General features: G+C 33.3%; 2 protein-coding genes across 4 annotated transcripts; both read left to right on the forward strand.

Moving 5' to 3' along the window:
* Positions 1-606: 606 nt before the first annotated feature.
* LOC114193333 (senescence-associated family protein) lies at positions 607-7,684 on the forward strand. 2 transcript variants are annotated; one of them, XM_028083080.2, is made up of 13 exons: positions 607-873; positions 2,026-2,419; positions 2,613-2,711; positions 3,056-3,129; positions 3,565-3,641; positions 3,737-3,808; positions 5,148-5,216; positions 5,430-5,476; positions 5,555-5,684; positions 5,775-5,843; positions 5,922-6,025; positions 6,849-6,924; positions 7,013-7,684. In XM_028083080.2, exons 2-13 carry the CDS (start codon positions 2,088-2,090, stop codon positions 7,187-7,189), a joined length of 1,326 nt encoding a protein of 441 aa, XP_027938881.1. In that variant the 5' UTR covers positions 607-873; positions 2,026-2,087; the 3' UTR covers positions 7,190-7,684. The 2 variants fall into 2 exon arrangements, with proteins under 2 accessions (XP_027938881.1, XP_027938883.1); XM_028083082.2 differs by lacking the exon at positions 2,613-2,711.
* A 2,217-nt stretch (positions 7,685-9,901) lies between these two features.
* Positions 9,902-15,215, forward strand: LOC114193332 (myosin-binding protein 3-like). 2 transcript variants are annotated; one of them, XM_085665443.1, is made up of 6 exons: positions 9,902-11,448; positions 11,643-11,846; positions 12,016-12,219; positions 12,350-12,496; positions 12,684-14,095; positions 14,699-15,215. In XM_085665443.1, exons 1-5 carry the CDS (start codon positions 10,170-10,172, stop codon positions 14,054-14,056), a joined length of 3,207 nt encoding a protein of 1,068 aa, XP_085521569.1. In that variant the 5' UTR covers positions 9,902-10,169; the 3' UTR covers positions 14,057-14,095; positions 14,699-15,215. The 2 variants fall into 2 exon arrangements, with proteins under 2 accessions (XP_085521569.1, XP_027938880.1); XM_028083079.2 differs by having other exon boundaries at positions 9,903-11,448; positions 12,365-12,496.
* The last annotated feature ends 1,726 nt before the right edge of the window (positions 15,216-16,941 follow it).

Here is a 16,941-nt window from a genome sequence, read left to right on the forward strand (position 1 = left end):
TATTTAATTTTAAAAAATAATTAAGCAAAAAACGGTTATAAAGTTAAAAAAATAAATATGGACCTAAAAAGTTGAATTCATATGGAATAGTATAGATATATTAATATAATAGTATATACCAGGATTAAATATGTTTTTTAATAAAATTTAAAATTAGTTATTTTTTAAATTTTTGATTTTATTATTCATATTTAGAAATATATGAATTTAGTTATTTTAGTTAAATTTATCTAATGATCAAGTATATTTCATAAATTTCAAGCATATTTTATTATATTAATCAAATTATTTACTTTGATTGACATATTTTTATTTTTAATATTAATTTAAATATTATATAAAACATCAATTAAACATAACAGAATTTAATTAAAAAAATTAAATTTATATATTTAAATTAGGTTAAAATTAAAAAAAATTTTAATTTTTACCGAAAATTAATTAACTTAAAAACATAGTTAATGCAGTAGATTATACTTATGTAAAACCATCTTTTTGACCGTGGATATGTGATGGATAGGGTTGTTGCGTCGTTGTCCCAAGAAACAGGGCAATTATGAAGCATGTCTGAACCGAAATGACGTGGAGCTTCATTTCACTCTTCTCTTTCTCTCTCAAACACTCTTTGCTCCATCCCTTATGGTCTCTATAACACCATTCTCAGTTATTGTCTGTTACTTCGTTGTTGGCGTTTAAAGGACCACACCCTCACTTTGTGGTTCTCATTCCTCCTCCATTTTTTCTATGGTTTTTCTCTTTTCCTTCACTCCCCACTCTCCATCACTCACTCTGATATCATACATATAACATCATGCTGTACCTTCACCCACTATAATTCTTCCTTCCTGTTCCTCCTTTGTCTTTCTCCCACAAGTAAGTTACTACCTTTCCACGCATTCTACCATTTTTATCAATTGGGTATCGTCATTTACCCTGCTTCTTGGGGATGTGTTCAACAGTAAGTGCTTTTTTGTGTTTTGAAAAACAAGGGCGTCATAGGGGGGCGACTACGATGGTGTCGGAAATTTCCCTATTTTTTGGTGATCTGTCTGATTTTTCGATGTTGACGTGTTGAGGTTTCTCTTGCGTTGATGAAAATTGTTGCTGGGCATGCCAATTTTGGGCTGATTTCATTGAAGAGTGTGGGATTTGTATTTATGAAAATTAGTGATATAATCTGCATCTGTAGTTTTGAACTTTAAACCTGAAGTCTTTGTAATCAAAATAGTGGTGATATTGTTCGAGTATCAATATTTACTACTGGATATTGAAAAAGGGACGAACAACATTTTCATCTGCTGCAGGGTTTTGGTTATCAACTGACTTCAAGAGTTTTATGATTATATAAAAAATAGAAATTGCGCTCATTCAATTGTTTAGATCCGTGTATTTCAAACATTTGAATTTTCTTTCGTACTTTAAATTTGCAAGTATATGTGATCAGAACCAAAACTCTCCATCAATATGTTGCTTTGAAATAAGACGATTGATTAATGGGAATTGAGACTTGACCGTGGCACTTTATCGAATAGATGTGTTTATTGGAGTATAGGGTGCAGACTGTTGCATAAATTCTGATATTGTCGTGTTTGAAATAACTCTTACCACATGTGGATAGGCAGAATTAATTAGAATAACCATAGAAGGCATGCTTAGTTTTGATTACTCTTTATTGAGCTGTTATTTCTATAAATAATCCACTAGAAGGTGGTATTGACTTCACCAATACTTTAACCTGTCCAACATACTCTTAAGTATGTATGAAATGAAACTCTTTCATTTATACCAGCCTTGATTTGATGATGATGATGATCCAGTCATGATTAACGCTGATGGACTTCTGATTATTTTTTCTTTTTTTAAATCAATCCTCAATTGCATTTTTTAGAAGACAAAGCATACCTATTTTCCTTTTTCTTTTGATATTCCTGTGGCAGAGTGAAAATTTTGGTAAGATAAGTACTCATTGTAAAATGCTCTAGTTCTATGTTAATTCTGACTTCTTTCTTTCAATGTTTGTTACAGAATTGAAATATTTCAAGTGAAATGAACGCCGCGCCTATCTCATTCTTCCCTTGATCTTTCCAATGGCACTTGCTGCAAACAAAGTTTCAAGCAGTCCTATTTTGACTAAAAGAACAGCTCTCTGTAAATCACATGAAAAACATTATTTTTCCTCATCAACAAGGATCAATAGAATACAGTTTTCAAGGTATAGGCTGGAACATGGACATCTGAACCATAGATGTCTCCACACACAGAGATCAACCATATTCAGTGACTGGTTTTGGTTCATTAATGGAAAACCAGTTGGTTTTATCTCCAAGAAATCTTCTATCTCATGTAAATCAACAGGAGCAAATAATACTGAAGAGAAAGAATGTATTAGAACATATGATGACATCACTGATTTAACTAGGTAAGAAAATTAGATAAAGATGGTACATCTGTTGAAATTTTTTCTGCTTCCTAATTCTGAACCTGTACCCCTTTATTATTGTCTTTCAGTTGCCAATTTTATTTTATGTCAAACTAGAAGATATCTTTCATACCCTCACAATGAAATATCTGAGATTCCAATTTACATATTAGAGATCATTTCATGTGTACAGGCCACATACCAAAGACGATAAAAATGATCACACTCTTGTTGTTCATGGCTTGGCTGATGCATGTAGATTTGTTTGTAACGATGCAAAGTTTCTCTCACGGTACTGCCACTAACCTATTTTTGGCCATATACAAAAAATATGATTTTTATTGGAAATTTACTTCCACTACTTCTCATGATTCCGCTTTTTATGAATCATCACTATACATTCAATTACTTAAAAAAAATAACTTTTTTATCTGGTTTAGAAATTTTAGTAATCAAGACATGAGGAATTGTAGCATGGAATGGAATATCTAGCAGACTTAACCATGGGCTCTGATGTAATTGTCGGTTCCTGTAGTTGTATAATTTGCATCATTAACTATTTCTCATTCAAGAAATAACAGTAAAAATTAATTTGTCTTGATGCAAAAAATAATTGTTAAATACTTGTTTCGTCAGAGGCATAATGAGGCTTGATGCTCGTGCACGCCAAGATGTTGCTTTTCTTGGAACCGAATTTCTCAAACTGGATGGTTAGCTCTCTACCTAAACAATGTATTATTGTACTTTAATTTTTTATTTCACTTTTTCCATGCAATGAAACAATTTTTCTTAGTTAATGATGATGATTTTCCAAATATCTGCACTATAAGTCATTGCATTTCATATACAAGGACAGCAATATCCTCCCTGTCCTTCCCCTCTTTCCAACAAAAAGGAAGGGACAGAGAAGTTAAACGATATAGGCAGTTTATCAAACAAACATCTGTAGCTCAAGTATATAATTCGATCATAGTGAATGGTGATTACTTATTGTAATTCTTCTTTCACTGGATATGTGATGAATTTCTCTTCCAATGATTTCCTTTTCTTAAGTGGAAGGTTCAAGAGATGCAACTTTGTATATAATATATTCACAATGACCCATTATGAGGTCCACTAACATTTACTTTTAATTTGATGCACAGCTCGTGCTAGAGAGGATACTGAAAAAATTGACCGTGATGTGAAGGAAAAAGCTAGCTGGCTTAGTCGTATTGCTACTGTCCGTATCATCTAGATCTTTAAATTTGCTGGTTGAAGATGAGAGTAGAGACATGTGTTAAAGTTATTTTTTAATTTATAGTATTTGCTCTTCAGTTGTTGAAGGATAAAGCTCAGTCCAGATTGAAAAATGCTGCTGATGAGCATTGGAGTGATGGGGCTTTAGAGGTAAATTTGTTCATTTAATCGCTTAGTTTTCATCTATAAGATGCTATTTGTGATCAGTTTGGTAGTATACAATCATTAATGGTAAAAATTGCATAATTTGATATTTTTCTTTTCTATTATCTTGTTTGTACTATATAAGATAAGATTAAGAGTAAAGGCATTAAAGAGAAAATTAGATGGCATCTATTGTGGAAAAAATGGTTGAAGTATGCTTAGGGAAGATTTATAAAATTATTTGTCATGATTTTCATTAGAACATTTTGGTGCCGATAAAAGACAGAACATTTTGGCATTGTTTGATCTATGCAGTGTATGTATTGTAGCATACTCCATTGTTATTGTTTCCCTGGCACTATCATTGTTGTTGTTTTTGAAACATGTATTGGGTTTGTGATTGTCAATGTTTTTTCTTGCACTATTATTTGTGTTATCATTTAGAATTATTGTTGAAAACATTTTTTCTAAATATCTTAAACATGGACCTGTTTTTCTCTTCCGTTGACATTAGTATTTTTATTTAACAAAGAACTAAATTCATTTGTGGACATAAATGATAAATGTAAGACAAGGTCTTTTTCTATAAAATAAATGTGAAAATAAAATATGTTGATACTGTGCATAATGTATTAAGAAATAAAGTTCATCCATAGCAGTTATAGTAACTTGGGGCAACTATAGCCTTTTTCCACGCTCTCAACTTATAGTTCAAAATTATTTGAAAAGAGGAACATCAAACCATTTGATCTCTAACATATTTTTGTTTTAACTTATGTTTGCACTATCTACACGGAATTACTGTTAGTTCTTGTCGGATTGACCAAAATCAATATTTGAGGAGATTTTAGGGCCCAAATGTTTTAAAGTTTGCTCGAGTTGTTTTTGTTGGAGTAATTTTAAAACATTGAATGTAATTGAGATGTGTTCCCGAATTTTTTATGGGATTAATTTTAATCTCAATCATAGTCTTTACATTGGAAGGGGTGCCAAAGTGAGAGGAATTGATTGGGGCGTGTATCTTAAATTTTATATCATTATCATCTGATCCCAATTCTATGTAAAATATTTATATACACACACAATAATATATGTGTAATGCCATATGTTTCAGTTTAACCCTTCAAAACATATACTAAATAAAATGATGCTTTTATCTTTTTTAACTGAATATAGCAGAGCTGCTTAGTATAGAAACTCAGTTTGGTTTGCTTTCTATTGTATGGATATCTGGATCCTTTTGCAAATTTACACCATTAAAATTCAAGAGTGTTTGATTACACAAAATACGTATGAACAGCCAGGAAATACTAGACTTCTATTGACATAACTCTTGAACTGTCAGGCTGATTTACGTCTCGCGGACTTCCGTGCTAAGCAGCGTGCAATGGAAGATGCCTTTATGGCCTTGGAGGTGATAGTTTATGCTCCAAATGTTTTGTGTTGAACTTTCTTGTGTTTAATTTTTCCAAATTACGAGTTTGTGATCCCTGCTAGCAAGCATTATTCTGCATATGCTATAGTAGTTGATAAACGTTCTAATTCTTTGCTTATTTCTAAATATCATGCTCATTTTTTTATGCTCCGAAGGAATAACTCTACTTTCTACTGTTTGTAAATTTTGCAGCTTATCAAAAACATCCATGACAGGATGGTGAGCAAGATGTATAACTTGTAAGTCAAGAAACATTGAATTCTTGCTTATATATGCATAATAAGCTCTAAAATGTTTCATATGATGTTGGCATGTAGTCCACTTCGCAGAGATAAAGGCTCACTTTCAGAAAACAATGTAAGAGGTCGAATAATGCTTGAAAAGAATGGAAAAACCACAAATTCCTTTCCAGGGGATGTGACCACAGAAAGGATTGCTGCTCTTCAGGTCTTTGTCTTTTCCATTTTGTTCTAGTTCTGTTTATATGTAACGTGGTCCACATACATCAATCATATTCTAAATTTTTAAGGCGTGCAGGAAGCATACTGGAGTATGGCATCAGCACTTTCTGAAGCAGATGGAATAGATTACACTAATCCTGAAGAGGTTTGATTCTCCATTAAATTGCTTCTCTGATCTTAATGATTATTTAAGTAATTACATACTCTTTTGTACTGGGAGCAGCTTGAGTTGTTGATCAGAACTCTTATAGATCTGGATGCAATGGACGGTAAACAAAGTGTATCTTTGTTGGTAGAGTGCTCTAGTTCCCCTGATGTCAGCACTAGGTATGTTTAACATGATATTACAATCTTTCTAGGAATGGATTAAATTCTTTAATGTGCAGGCTTAAAAGTGAAAAGCCATGTTTTTCTGTGTCAAATTCTTTGTTTTTATGGTATGTTTGGAAGGCATGAAAGTGGAAGAAATAAAAAGGGGGATGGGAGGGAAATAACTAATTTTTCTTTTCTTCCATTGTTTGGTAGTACTTAAAAGGGTAATGATGAAAAATGTTGTGGGACCCACCTAAATATTCAATCCTTTGAAATTGGAAGGAAAAACAACTTTTGTAATTATAGGATATATATATATATATATATGTTTAACTTTCTATCTCACTAATCAAGATACAAAATCATTTCACTTTCTACTCCTTTTTTTTCTCTTTCTTCTTGGAAATTTTTGGCAATGTATAACTAATAGGAAGGTTATTTTGTTAGTGGTTCCATACACCGTGATGATTTGGTTGGCTTCATGATTGATTTTGTATTCTTCATGTTTAGCATCTTTTCACCGTTCTGTCTTAGCGCTGCAAACATTCTCAAATATTGAACTAAAATTTCGTTCACATTGAGTTATGCAATATTTGATTTAAATAAGATTGTAATGAAAAAAAGATGAATATATGATGCAAAGCTTCTCGCGAATTCTCTCTACTTCTAAAGATATATACGGTAATAAAATTCACTTGCAAAAGTAAAACTACCATAGAAAAAGAATGCAAGAATGCAACCTTAATCAATGCCTTAATCATGCTTTTCCTTGTTTATTTTCATTTTCCTGTTGCCTTTTTTCTTGACTATGTGCATGTGTGTCATGTGCATTTTCTAGGCGAGCTTTAGCCAATGCACTGGCAGCCGCACCATCCATGTGGACTCTTGGAAATGCAGGGATGGGAGCCCTACAGGTAAGTGATTATAATTTTATTGCAACAAGTACTTTTCACACCCAATATGGCTTCATTTTTTATTTTTTTCCTTTGGTTTCTATTGCAGAGACTGGCAGAAGATAGCAACCCAACTATTGCTGCTGCAGCATCCAAAGCTATCTATGAACTGAAAAAACAATGGGAAATAGATGAAGGTGATAGCTGGAGGTTTATGATGGATGAAAACACCACCATGGAAGAAAAAGGAAACAGAGAATCTGATAATAAAGAAGATAACAAATGAGAAATAATTGAAACACTGCACTGTACAGCATAGTTGCCTCCCAAATATACTAACTAGTATAGGATTAACCCTCGCAATCACTGGAAACAAAACTATTGCTAGTGCAAGATGGCAATGTGTTGGGTATGTGCATCATAAAATGCAGAGCTTTCCTCATATATTCATAGATCATAGATGCATATTTGTGATTATACTTGTTTGTATGAAGGAGGTTTCCGTACTCTACACATTGCTCAGTTGCTCTTTCATCTGCTACAGTACAGCACTGGGTTTAGGCCGTTCATTGTCATGATATTTATGATGGAGGCACCTTAAACGCTGCATAGTGGGGTTTTGTTTGTAGTAGTACAACAGTACCAAGGTTGTTTAAGCATTGCAGAGCAATTTCTTCCCTTGATGTTGATTATTTGAACATCATTAGATTGATGCTTGGGACAATCATTCTTGAAATAAATGTCTGTCAAAAACTGGGGTTTTGTATCACCCCTTTCATTATGTTACTGAATATTGAACATAATTCCCAAGAAAATTGTTGATCATACTGCCACCGTTGCTGATAAATCATAACCAGCCACTTCGGCTAATAGGGTAACAATCATATCAGGTTTTTGAGAATCTCTTCAACAAATTTCTGCAACCTAGAAAAAATAGTTTCTGAAAAGATTATGAATAACACCAGTAGGATATACTTTTTACTATTACTTGAAAGACAGCATGAAAGTTGACCACAGGATTACACATTCTATGAATGTTATGCAATTATCGTTATTTAGAATAGCTTAATTCATCTCACCCCCTGAATGAGTTGCTCTGGGTTCATGTGGGACAGGTATTGTTCTGCTATGTCATGGTTTTAACATAATCCTAATCATGGTTCCGGACTAGTAAACGTGGCCTAAAGTTGTCTTCACCATTCTTTAATTTCATTAAGGCATCAGTTGGTGAGATATGATTTGATTATTTCACTAACAATCTCTTTGCATCTTAAATCCAGGAATGAACTTTTCAAAAGCTAAAGAAAACCCGGACCTAAAAAGCAAAAGCTGTGCGAGGCATGACCCTGATCCCACATTACATTATTTCCAATCTTTATTCATACAAAAGACCTTAAATCACTGTCACAGCCTCCCAATTTGATTCAATCCCTTCCCTCCTTTCAACTCACTTTTTCTTTTCATTTTAGCCTTTTTATCATGACAACCACTGTTGCACCCTAGTTCCATCATTTCTGCCCTTCACTTTAAAATTTTCAATAGAAGAATCCCAAGTTACCCACGATTCCATATGATGTTTTTTTTTCCTCATTACAGAGAGTATTATGTATATTATCCTCAACAAAATGCTTACATAATCTTTCTTAGATAACTTCTGAGAAAAAATATTGCTTATAACTTTTAGTGTATCACTACCTTCTTTCTAACCATGTTTTTTACCGTCTATAATATGACTACAAGACTTAAGACTTTGCTTATACTCAAACCAACTATTTGTTTATCTTAACTTAATAATTTGAATTAAAAGTTGAATGAGTGTGTAGAGAGCCTAAACTGAAGAAACCTAATTAGGGCAATGATAGCAAACATGAAAAGGATGAAACATTAAGGAGAAAACAGCACACATTTTGTTTAGAAAATGATATTGAATAATGAATTGTAGAAGTTTATGCCGTTGGTAAGAGCGTATGTTTTATGAATAGCAATGGTTGTGGGGCAAAGTAACACATCACATATGTGTAAGACCTACCAGCCATTTTCATGGATGGTGGTGGGGACCATCTTGCGCGTGGTGTGGCCCAACCTAAATTCATCCAACAACAACCACTGTCTTCGCTTTGTTTAGTGTTTCTCTTTCTTCTCTTTTGCTTTTTGCAGTAATTAGTCGTGTCTTAAGAGACTGCGTGGACAACCAAAACATTCACCTACGTTGGATAATCAGATAGAAAAACAAATACCTTTCAGTGAAAAAATTAGATTAATCTAATTCTCCCATTTAATTTACACAATTTTCTCTTAAATTACTTTTATCATATCTATTTTCTTTACATAGAGATGTTAAGTTTATTCATATGTAATGAATAATGTTGATAGTTTAGGTGAGGATCTCGAGGTTAAACTTTACTTCTTTTTTTTACAATGATGTAAAATAAATTGCTGATTTTTATAAAAACTGTTATAAAACTCGTACACAAGATGATTTTTAATTTGCACACATGTTTACATAGACATTGTACGAGTCCATAGTTATTGCAAATTTAATTAAAATACACTAACAATGTCAAATTGTTTTATATTATCACTTACAGAAAAAAAAAACTATTTTAACAATTATGATTAAAGTGATAATTTTTTTATACCCAATGTATCAAAACCAGGATCTTGTTGAAGAAGGAGAATTTTTTTTGTTATATAATAGTACATTTTAAAAACATGAAGAACATATAGTTCCAACAATGACGAAGGGAAACACTGATTAACATTTGCATTAAATCTAAATTGCATAGTTTATTTTGGAAAGAGGCGTCATTGCTGTAATCTCACATCATATCCAGCAATTTCAGCACTGTGAAAGCGTGCATTAATTTTTGGATGGATAAATGAGCATAATAGAATATGGTGCTGACAGATGAAAAAGAGTATTTTTTTTTTTTATACATAAAACAGGTTATTATATCATGTCGGGTTGCCGCTGAAACAACCTCAGATAATAAAATATAATATTACGATCAAGGTCACTGCGAAGATCCACTTTAACGGTGCATATTACTGATACAGTGTGACAGAATCAAACCACTACTTGCACGTTTATCAGACTCTGCTTCTCTTGACAATTACTCATTCCTTGTTCTTCTCCAAACCAGAGAAACATACACTTTTTTTTTTATCTCAATCTTTTTTCGCTTCTATTTTCTACTTTTCATTCCCAATATCTGAATCTCTCAGTGTCACACACCACACAAGTCACAAAGGTTGGAAGAAAATCTATGGCTACTACCAGTAAGTTTGCAACCATGCTGCATAGAAACACCAACAAGATGGTGGTGATTCTAGTTTATGCAGTGCTTGAATGGGTCTTGATTGCACTCCTTCTTCTAAACTCTTTGTTCAGTTATCTCATCACAAAGTTTGCCAAATGGGTTGGCCTTCAACCACCGTGTGTTTGGTGTTCAAGGGTTGATCACGTGCTGCAGCAAGAAAATGGCGCCCACGTGCGCAAGGATCTCGTGTGTGAGGCTCATGCAGCTGAGATTTCCAAGCTTGGTTACTGCTCAAATCATCAAAGACTAGCGGAAACGAACAGCATGTGTGAGGATTGTTTGGCCTCTCGGCCAAACTATCATGAAAATTCCTTTCGAATGAGGCACAGAATCGCTTTCATTTCGTGGGTGAGTAGTGGTCAAGGCAAACATGAAAGTGGAGAAAGCTTGATAAGAAGGTGTTCTTGCTGCAATGAGAGCTTGAGCAGCGAGCTTTACCCTCCTTATTTGCTGTTGAAGCCTTCATGGGGCGATGAGAAATACACGAGCAAAGGGTCCCTGATTGTGGAAGAGGCAATAGATGATGAAAAAAGTGATAAAGACCTCGACTTTGAGAGAAACAACGAGGTGGGTCATGATGATGAAGGGGTGGCAGATGAACATCAGATACTTTCTGATATCGAGAGTTTTATCCTCAGAGAGGTTGCTGAGGATCGTTCGAGTTCTGTTTCAAACTTGCACTCGGATGAAAAGGATGCGGAAAAAGATGAGAAGGAAGATGATCTCACCATCACTGAGCTGGATCCAAGTGGTGATGACAATTTTGCTTCTCAATTCTCTTCCACTGTGCAGGGTTCAGTCTGGGAAGATACATCACTTGAACTCATCAATCTGCATTTTGAGAATTATATGGCTTGTGATAGCCACCGCTTGGTGCCTGTCAAGTTAATAGACTCTGTTACCTCTTTGAATTTTGAAACATGCAAACTGAAGGAGGATTTGGGGGAGAGGGAACAAAAGACTCAGACTCAGACCTTTGTTGATGATTCACCAGTTGAAGCACAATCAAGTATCTTAGAAAGGGAAGGATTACTCACATTGGATGAGATTAATGCAGAGGAAAAAAGTGTGAGAGAAGTTGAAAGCTTGGAAAATTCTGTAACTTGGGAATTTGAAGGGTTGAAATTGAAACCAAATTCAGAGATTACCACTACAGAAGCTCAGACTTCGCTGAATAATGACAACAGTGTTGCAGCAGCTACTGAAGAACTAGATGATACACAAGGTACAAGGAAGTGCATGATTTGTAGAACTTCTGCTTCTTTACTTATTAACACTAGTGTTGTTCACGTTTCCCATTTCTTCTTTTTCTTATTATTAAAGTCAGTCCTAAAAAACAAAAAGGCACTGTATGCTTCTGTTGAGTGATCTTATTATGTATTCTATGACTTTAAAAAATCACATTTTTTCGTCATGCAGTCGATCTGCCTCGATCTCAAGAACCAGTCTGCTCTAGTGACTGCACACAAGAAGATGAATCCTCGTCAAGTGAAGATGATGGTGAAATTCAAAATGCCTTTGATGAATTCATTTCTCAGAATCATCTTAGTGAGGCTCAAAGTTTATCTAATGATGACAACAGTGTGGAAGCATCTATGCAAGGACCAGAAAGTCCACCAGGAGGTATAAGGAAGCACATGAATTTTTAAAGATCAAACATTGTCCATTTGCAATTTTTTAGCTTCTTGTCTCATAGTTGGCTTGTTCATTAATAATGATAGCATATTTAGAAGAAAAAAGCCTTAGCATACTTAATCATACGTGTTTATGTGACTTCAACATTTTCTCACAGTTAAGTTGCCTCCGTCTCAAGAACCAGCCTGCTCTGTTCAATGCATATCAGAAGACGAATCTTCTTCATCAAGTGATGATGATATTGAAGTTCAAAATGCCTTTGATGCATTTATTGCTCAGAATCATCTAATTCAGCCTCAAAGTTTATCCAATGACTATAAAAGCATAGAAGCAGATATGGAAGAACAAGAAAATACACGAGGTACTTGAATGAATCTTGTTTCATGTCTCCTAGTTGGCAAGGTCGTTAATTATAACCTCATATGCAGTGGGAAAAAAAAAAGGAAATTAGTTGAACATAAGAGACAATGTCTAAACATTAATGTTTTCAGTATTTGCTCACACAGCTAATCATCCTCCGTCTGAAGAACCAGCTAGCTCATCTCAATGCATACCAGAAGAAGATCAATCTACCACACGTGAGGATAACCCTGAAGCTCCAAATGCCTTCGATGAATTCATTACACAGAATAATCCCTGTAAGTTTTGCTATCTATTGGCAACAAAAGAACTTTCTATTTATTGATTCATTGGTAAGCAATGGTTAATATAACAGTTTTCTCTTTACCTTCTCTAGTTCTCTGAAGCACTTAATTCTAAAAAATGCAAAGATTTTCCTTTTTCAATTCAATGTCTTTAAACTCTAATTGGACTATGACATTGTAGGTCCAGATAAAACAGGTGCAAATGATAACGAGAATACTAAGATGAATGAGAAAACAACAGCAGTTGAGAAAAATCATGAAGAAACAAACAATGAATCTTCCAAGTGCTCAGAGCAATATGAAGTAGAAGAAGATAAACTTCCCGAGACTCCTAGATCTGTAGATGGCCTTCAGTACCTGCTTAAAAGAGAACCAGTACCAGATGATTCTATGGATGGTATTGTTGCAAGTGAGGTAGAATGTGGCGATCCAGCATCAACAATTGATCGGCTAAAAACGGTTATAAAAGCTGAAAGAAGGGCCCTAACAGCTGTATATCAAGAACTAGAAGAAGAGAGAAGTGCATCAGCAATAGCAGCAAACCAGACAATGGCAATGATTACAAGGCTGCAGGAAGAAAAAGCAGCAATGCAGATGGAAGCATTGCAATACCAGAGAATGATGGAAGAACAATCAGAGTATGATCAGGAAGCTTTACAGCTTTTGAATGAGTTGATGATGAAAAGGGAGAAAGAGAAGCAAGAACTTGAGAGGGAGTTGGAAGAGTACAGGCAGAAGGTAGTGGAATATGAAGCAAAAGAGAAACTGAGAGTGCTGAGAAGAATGAAAGATGGAAGTGTAAGAAGTAGAGACTCCTCTTCTTCTTGCAGCAACATGAACTACAGTGATGATGTATCCATTGATCTTAATCGCGAGGTTCGCGACGAAGATAATAATGTTTTATTAAGCAGCCACAATAATGCATCTGAAGAAACAGTTTCTAATTTGGAGGAGATGGCACTAGACTGTGTAAAGCATGTGAGTAATCTTGATGAGACATTAGCAGAATTTGAGGAAGAAAGAGCTTCCATTCTAGAACAGCTGAAAGCATTAGAGGAAAAAATTATTTCGTTGGGAGATAACGAGGAACTCCTTGATGATATCAAATTGATTGAGCATTCATCAATATTGCATGGTGGTGACAGAGACTTGAGTGAGAATGGATATTTGAATGGGTTTTCAGATGATAAACACTCTCCAATAGGTTCCTTGGCGAAGAAGCTACTGCCATATTTAGATGCAGCTGAAAATGAGACTGAGGAAGAAGCTTACACAGTTGAGAGAGAAATGGAGTCTGAATCCTCTGATTTGCGAAACTCAGTTACTGTGCTTGAAATGGATAGCATGAAGACGTCGATTGAAGAGGAGGTTGATCGCGTTTATGAGAGGCTACAAGCTCTTGAAACAGATAAGGAGTTTCTGCAACACTGCATGGGTTCCATACAAAATGGTGGAGAGAAAGGAGTGGATTTGCTTCAAGAAATCTTACAGCATCTTCGTGATCTTAAGGATGTGGAACTCCGCCTCAAGACCTTGGGAAATGATCCACTATAGTTGTTATTGCAATCACCAACCAAAACATGCAGCCATAAGGTACTTATGATTGATGGAAAATTAAAAGTTGTTTATGTTCCAAACAGTTATTTGAACTTAAAAAAAAAATAGATATAATTTTCTTAACCTAATTCCATTAAATTGTTTTAACATGTTAAACACGTCTCAGAATAATATTTTAATTATTTACCCTATTTGAAACGTTCAAGTTCAAGTGTCGACCTGAAACACGGTTTAACAAGCTTTAAAATTGAATTAAAATGATTATATTTATTCATTCATTATTAAACTTTAGGAACTAAAATACATCAAAATTTGGGACAAGGACAAATAAATTGTTCTTGACATGTTAAACACATCTCAGAATGATATTTGAGTTATTTACACTGTTTGACATGTTTAAACTCAAATGTCGACTTAAAACACGATTTAACAAGCTTTAACTTTGAATTAAAAGAATTATAGCTATTCATTATTAAAATTTAGAAATTAAAATACATCAAAATTTGAGACAATAACACATTCCAATTTTGTATTCAAATTTAAGAATTAAAAACATATTTAATCCACTAAATAATCATCCCAAGTTCCCCCTCTGAATGTTGCAAAATACTGAAATGTTTCACTCCCTGTTCAATGCAGATGTTGTTGCTTCATGATGAATGTCCAGGTTTAGGGTTTGTGAGAAGCCATTGCTCACTCTGCACTGTGTAGACCTACCTTAACCAAATTTTGTTGGAAAAAGTCAGAAAATTTCTCCAATGGAGGGAGGAATTTCTGGTATGAAATGATGGTTTGTTAATTTGGTAAGAAGAGAGTTGAAGTCTGTTCATACATAAGGTGTCAGCTTGATGGGCTATCTGCAAAAAGTTGTGTGGCCCAAAATTTTGCAGGACTAAGGAGAACATCATTTGGTCTCCTCAACTTGGTCCTATTTCTCAATACATCACATCTGCATATTTTGTTTTTCTTTCATTTCCTTACCCTATTTTAGGTTTATTAGGTGGGAGAAGGAAAGTAGTGATGTTGTAGGTGAAGAATGGGGTGTTCAAAGTTTGGGTTTGTAAACTTCAAAGCAAAATCATGTATCCAGCATGATGTATAATCTGTATCTATTTCTTATGTTGTTTATGGTTTATTTATTTATTTTTTTGGTGTACATTTGTCGTCTGTGGTAAGCCATGTTTCATATTCTTTTAGATAAGTCATACTACTATAGAATAATTTGAATTATTGACACTGGCTTATCCAGTTAATTTAAATCTAAAAGAAGAGATTAGGTATATCAATTTTATTCTTAGATATTATATGTGATTGAATTGAACCGGAGAATAAAATAAATACAATTACTTAAATTAAACCATATTTTATGAAAGGAAACCTGATTAAATAGACCTAACTAAGAAATGCACAAAAGTCTACACTCCCTCAAGGCTTCATCAACAATATTTATTTCTAGTTTGTTTTTTTGTTTTCATTCTTTTGAAAAATTCTTAAGTGATTTTGCAGTCATGGACTATTTGTAATACTTCTATTCAATCTAAATTAGGGATGAAAAAATTTATGGCACTTGATTGAGTTAGCTTTTCATTAATTTGGCGAAGCATTTTAGTAGCATTAACTCACTGATCTTTGTTGACTGGTTGTCTCGTTTGTTAAAAATTAAAATTAGTTTAAATAATTAAAATGTTGGATTATATTATTTGAAAGATATAAATATACCATAATATTATAATTTAAATAATAAATAATTTATAAATTTATAAATTAAATTTTAATTATTAATTATAATTAAACAATTTAATATATGGAAGTGTCATCTTAATTGAAAATATTAATGAACTAGTTTAAGACTAACAGTATTACTCGAGTAAATTTATATATATATATATATATATATATATATATATATATATATATATATATATTTTATGGGAAAATAACTTGTATTACTATTAACTAATGCAGTGCATATATATATATATATATATTTTTTTTTATTTTCAAGAATCTATGAGAAGCAACTATCAAAGAACAACAATAATATATCACTACAATCATGAATAAAGACACCAAAATTTTGAATGTGAAAAACTCCTCAAAGTAAGAATAAAAGTCACGAGTCTTCCATATCTAAGAAATAGTTTCACTATGATCAACAATAGTACAAGTAAGTCTTAGTTAACAACACAAATTAGTGCTAACACCTAACCAAATAGCAAAGCAATAAAGCTTTGAAAAAAGAGAAGAATGAAAAACCTATAAAACATGACTGTAGTGTGAAATTAATTTATCCCAACTCGGATCTCATATCGACGATCCAACCAGTCAAAATAAAGAATAATGTGTTCCAAACCTGCTTTAAAATTTTCAGCACAATCTAACGGTGAACGAAACCGCAATGCTAACTTTACAATGGAATTTTATTGAAAAATGTGAATAGAATTTTTCATCGTCCTTCCTTTTACTGTGTGCTAAGGTTCTTAGTGGATTTTGACTCTATTTTTTCTATCTCACTTTTTAAACCCTAAATTCTAAATCCTAAACCCTCTCTCCACAAGTGAGACATGTGCTTTTCAAATTTTGTTGTGTTTTGTGGAGTCAAAATTTGACAAGTTTACTTAACTATTTTTATCATCTTTAATTTAAATTTCTTCTGCATCTAACCCACATGCCAACATTATCATTTCATCTTTTAGAAATCCATCCCATAAAATAAAAATTTCATCTATTAAAAATCCCCTTTTAAGAGTTTTACATATCTACCCATTCTAGAACCAAAAATCCTTTTACTTTTAAACATATATTAACACGATGATAAAGTCTAATTAATGATATTTTGCCCATTTTATTTTTAGCTACATAAATTAACACTAGCATAATTC

Source organism: Vigna unguiculata, chromosome 8 (genome assembly GCF_037176805.1).
Source record: "Vigna unguiculata cultivar grain cowpea cultivar isolate G323 ecotype 2 chromosome 8, ASM3717680v1, whole genome shotgun sequence".
Classification (NCBI taxonomy): domain Eukaryota; kingdom Viridiplantae; phylum Streptophyta; class Magnoliopsida; order Fabales; family Fabaceae; genus Vigna; species Vigna unguiculata.

Coding starts and splice junctions, on each gene's coding strand:
- LOC114193332 (XM_085665443.1), top strand. CDS start 10,170: ATGGCTACTACCAGTAAGTTTGCAACCATGCTGCATAGAAACACCAAC. Junction 11,847..12,015: donor ACCAGAAAGTCCACCAGGAG/GTATAAGGAAGC, acceptor ATTTTCTCACAG/TTAAGTTGCCTCCGTCTCAA. Junction 12,220..12,349: donor AGAACAAGAAAATACACGAG/GTACTTGAATGA, acceptor TAATGTTTTCAG/TATTTGCTCACACAGCTAAT.
- LOC114193333 (XM_028083080.2), top strand. CDS start 2,088: ATGGCACTTGCTGCAAACAAAGTTTCAAGCAGTCCTATTTTGACTAAA. Junction 5,477..5,554: donor GTGAGCAAGATGTATAACTT/GTAAGTCAAGAA, acceptor GTTGGCATGTAG/TCCACTTCGCAGAGATAAAG. Junction 5,844..5,921: donor ATTACACTAATCCTGAAGAG/GTTTGATTCTCC, acceptor TACTGGGAGCAG/CTTGAGTTGTTGATCAGAAC.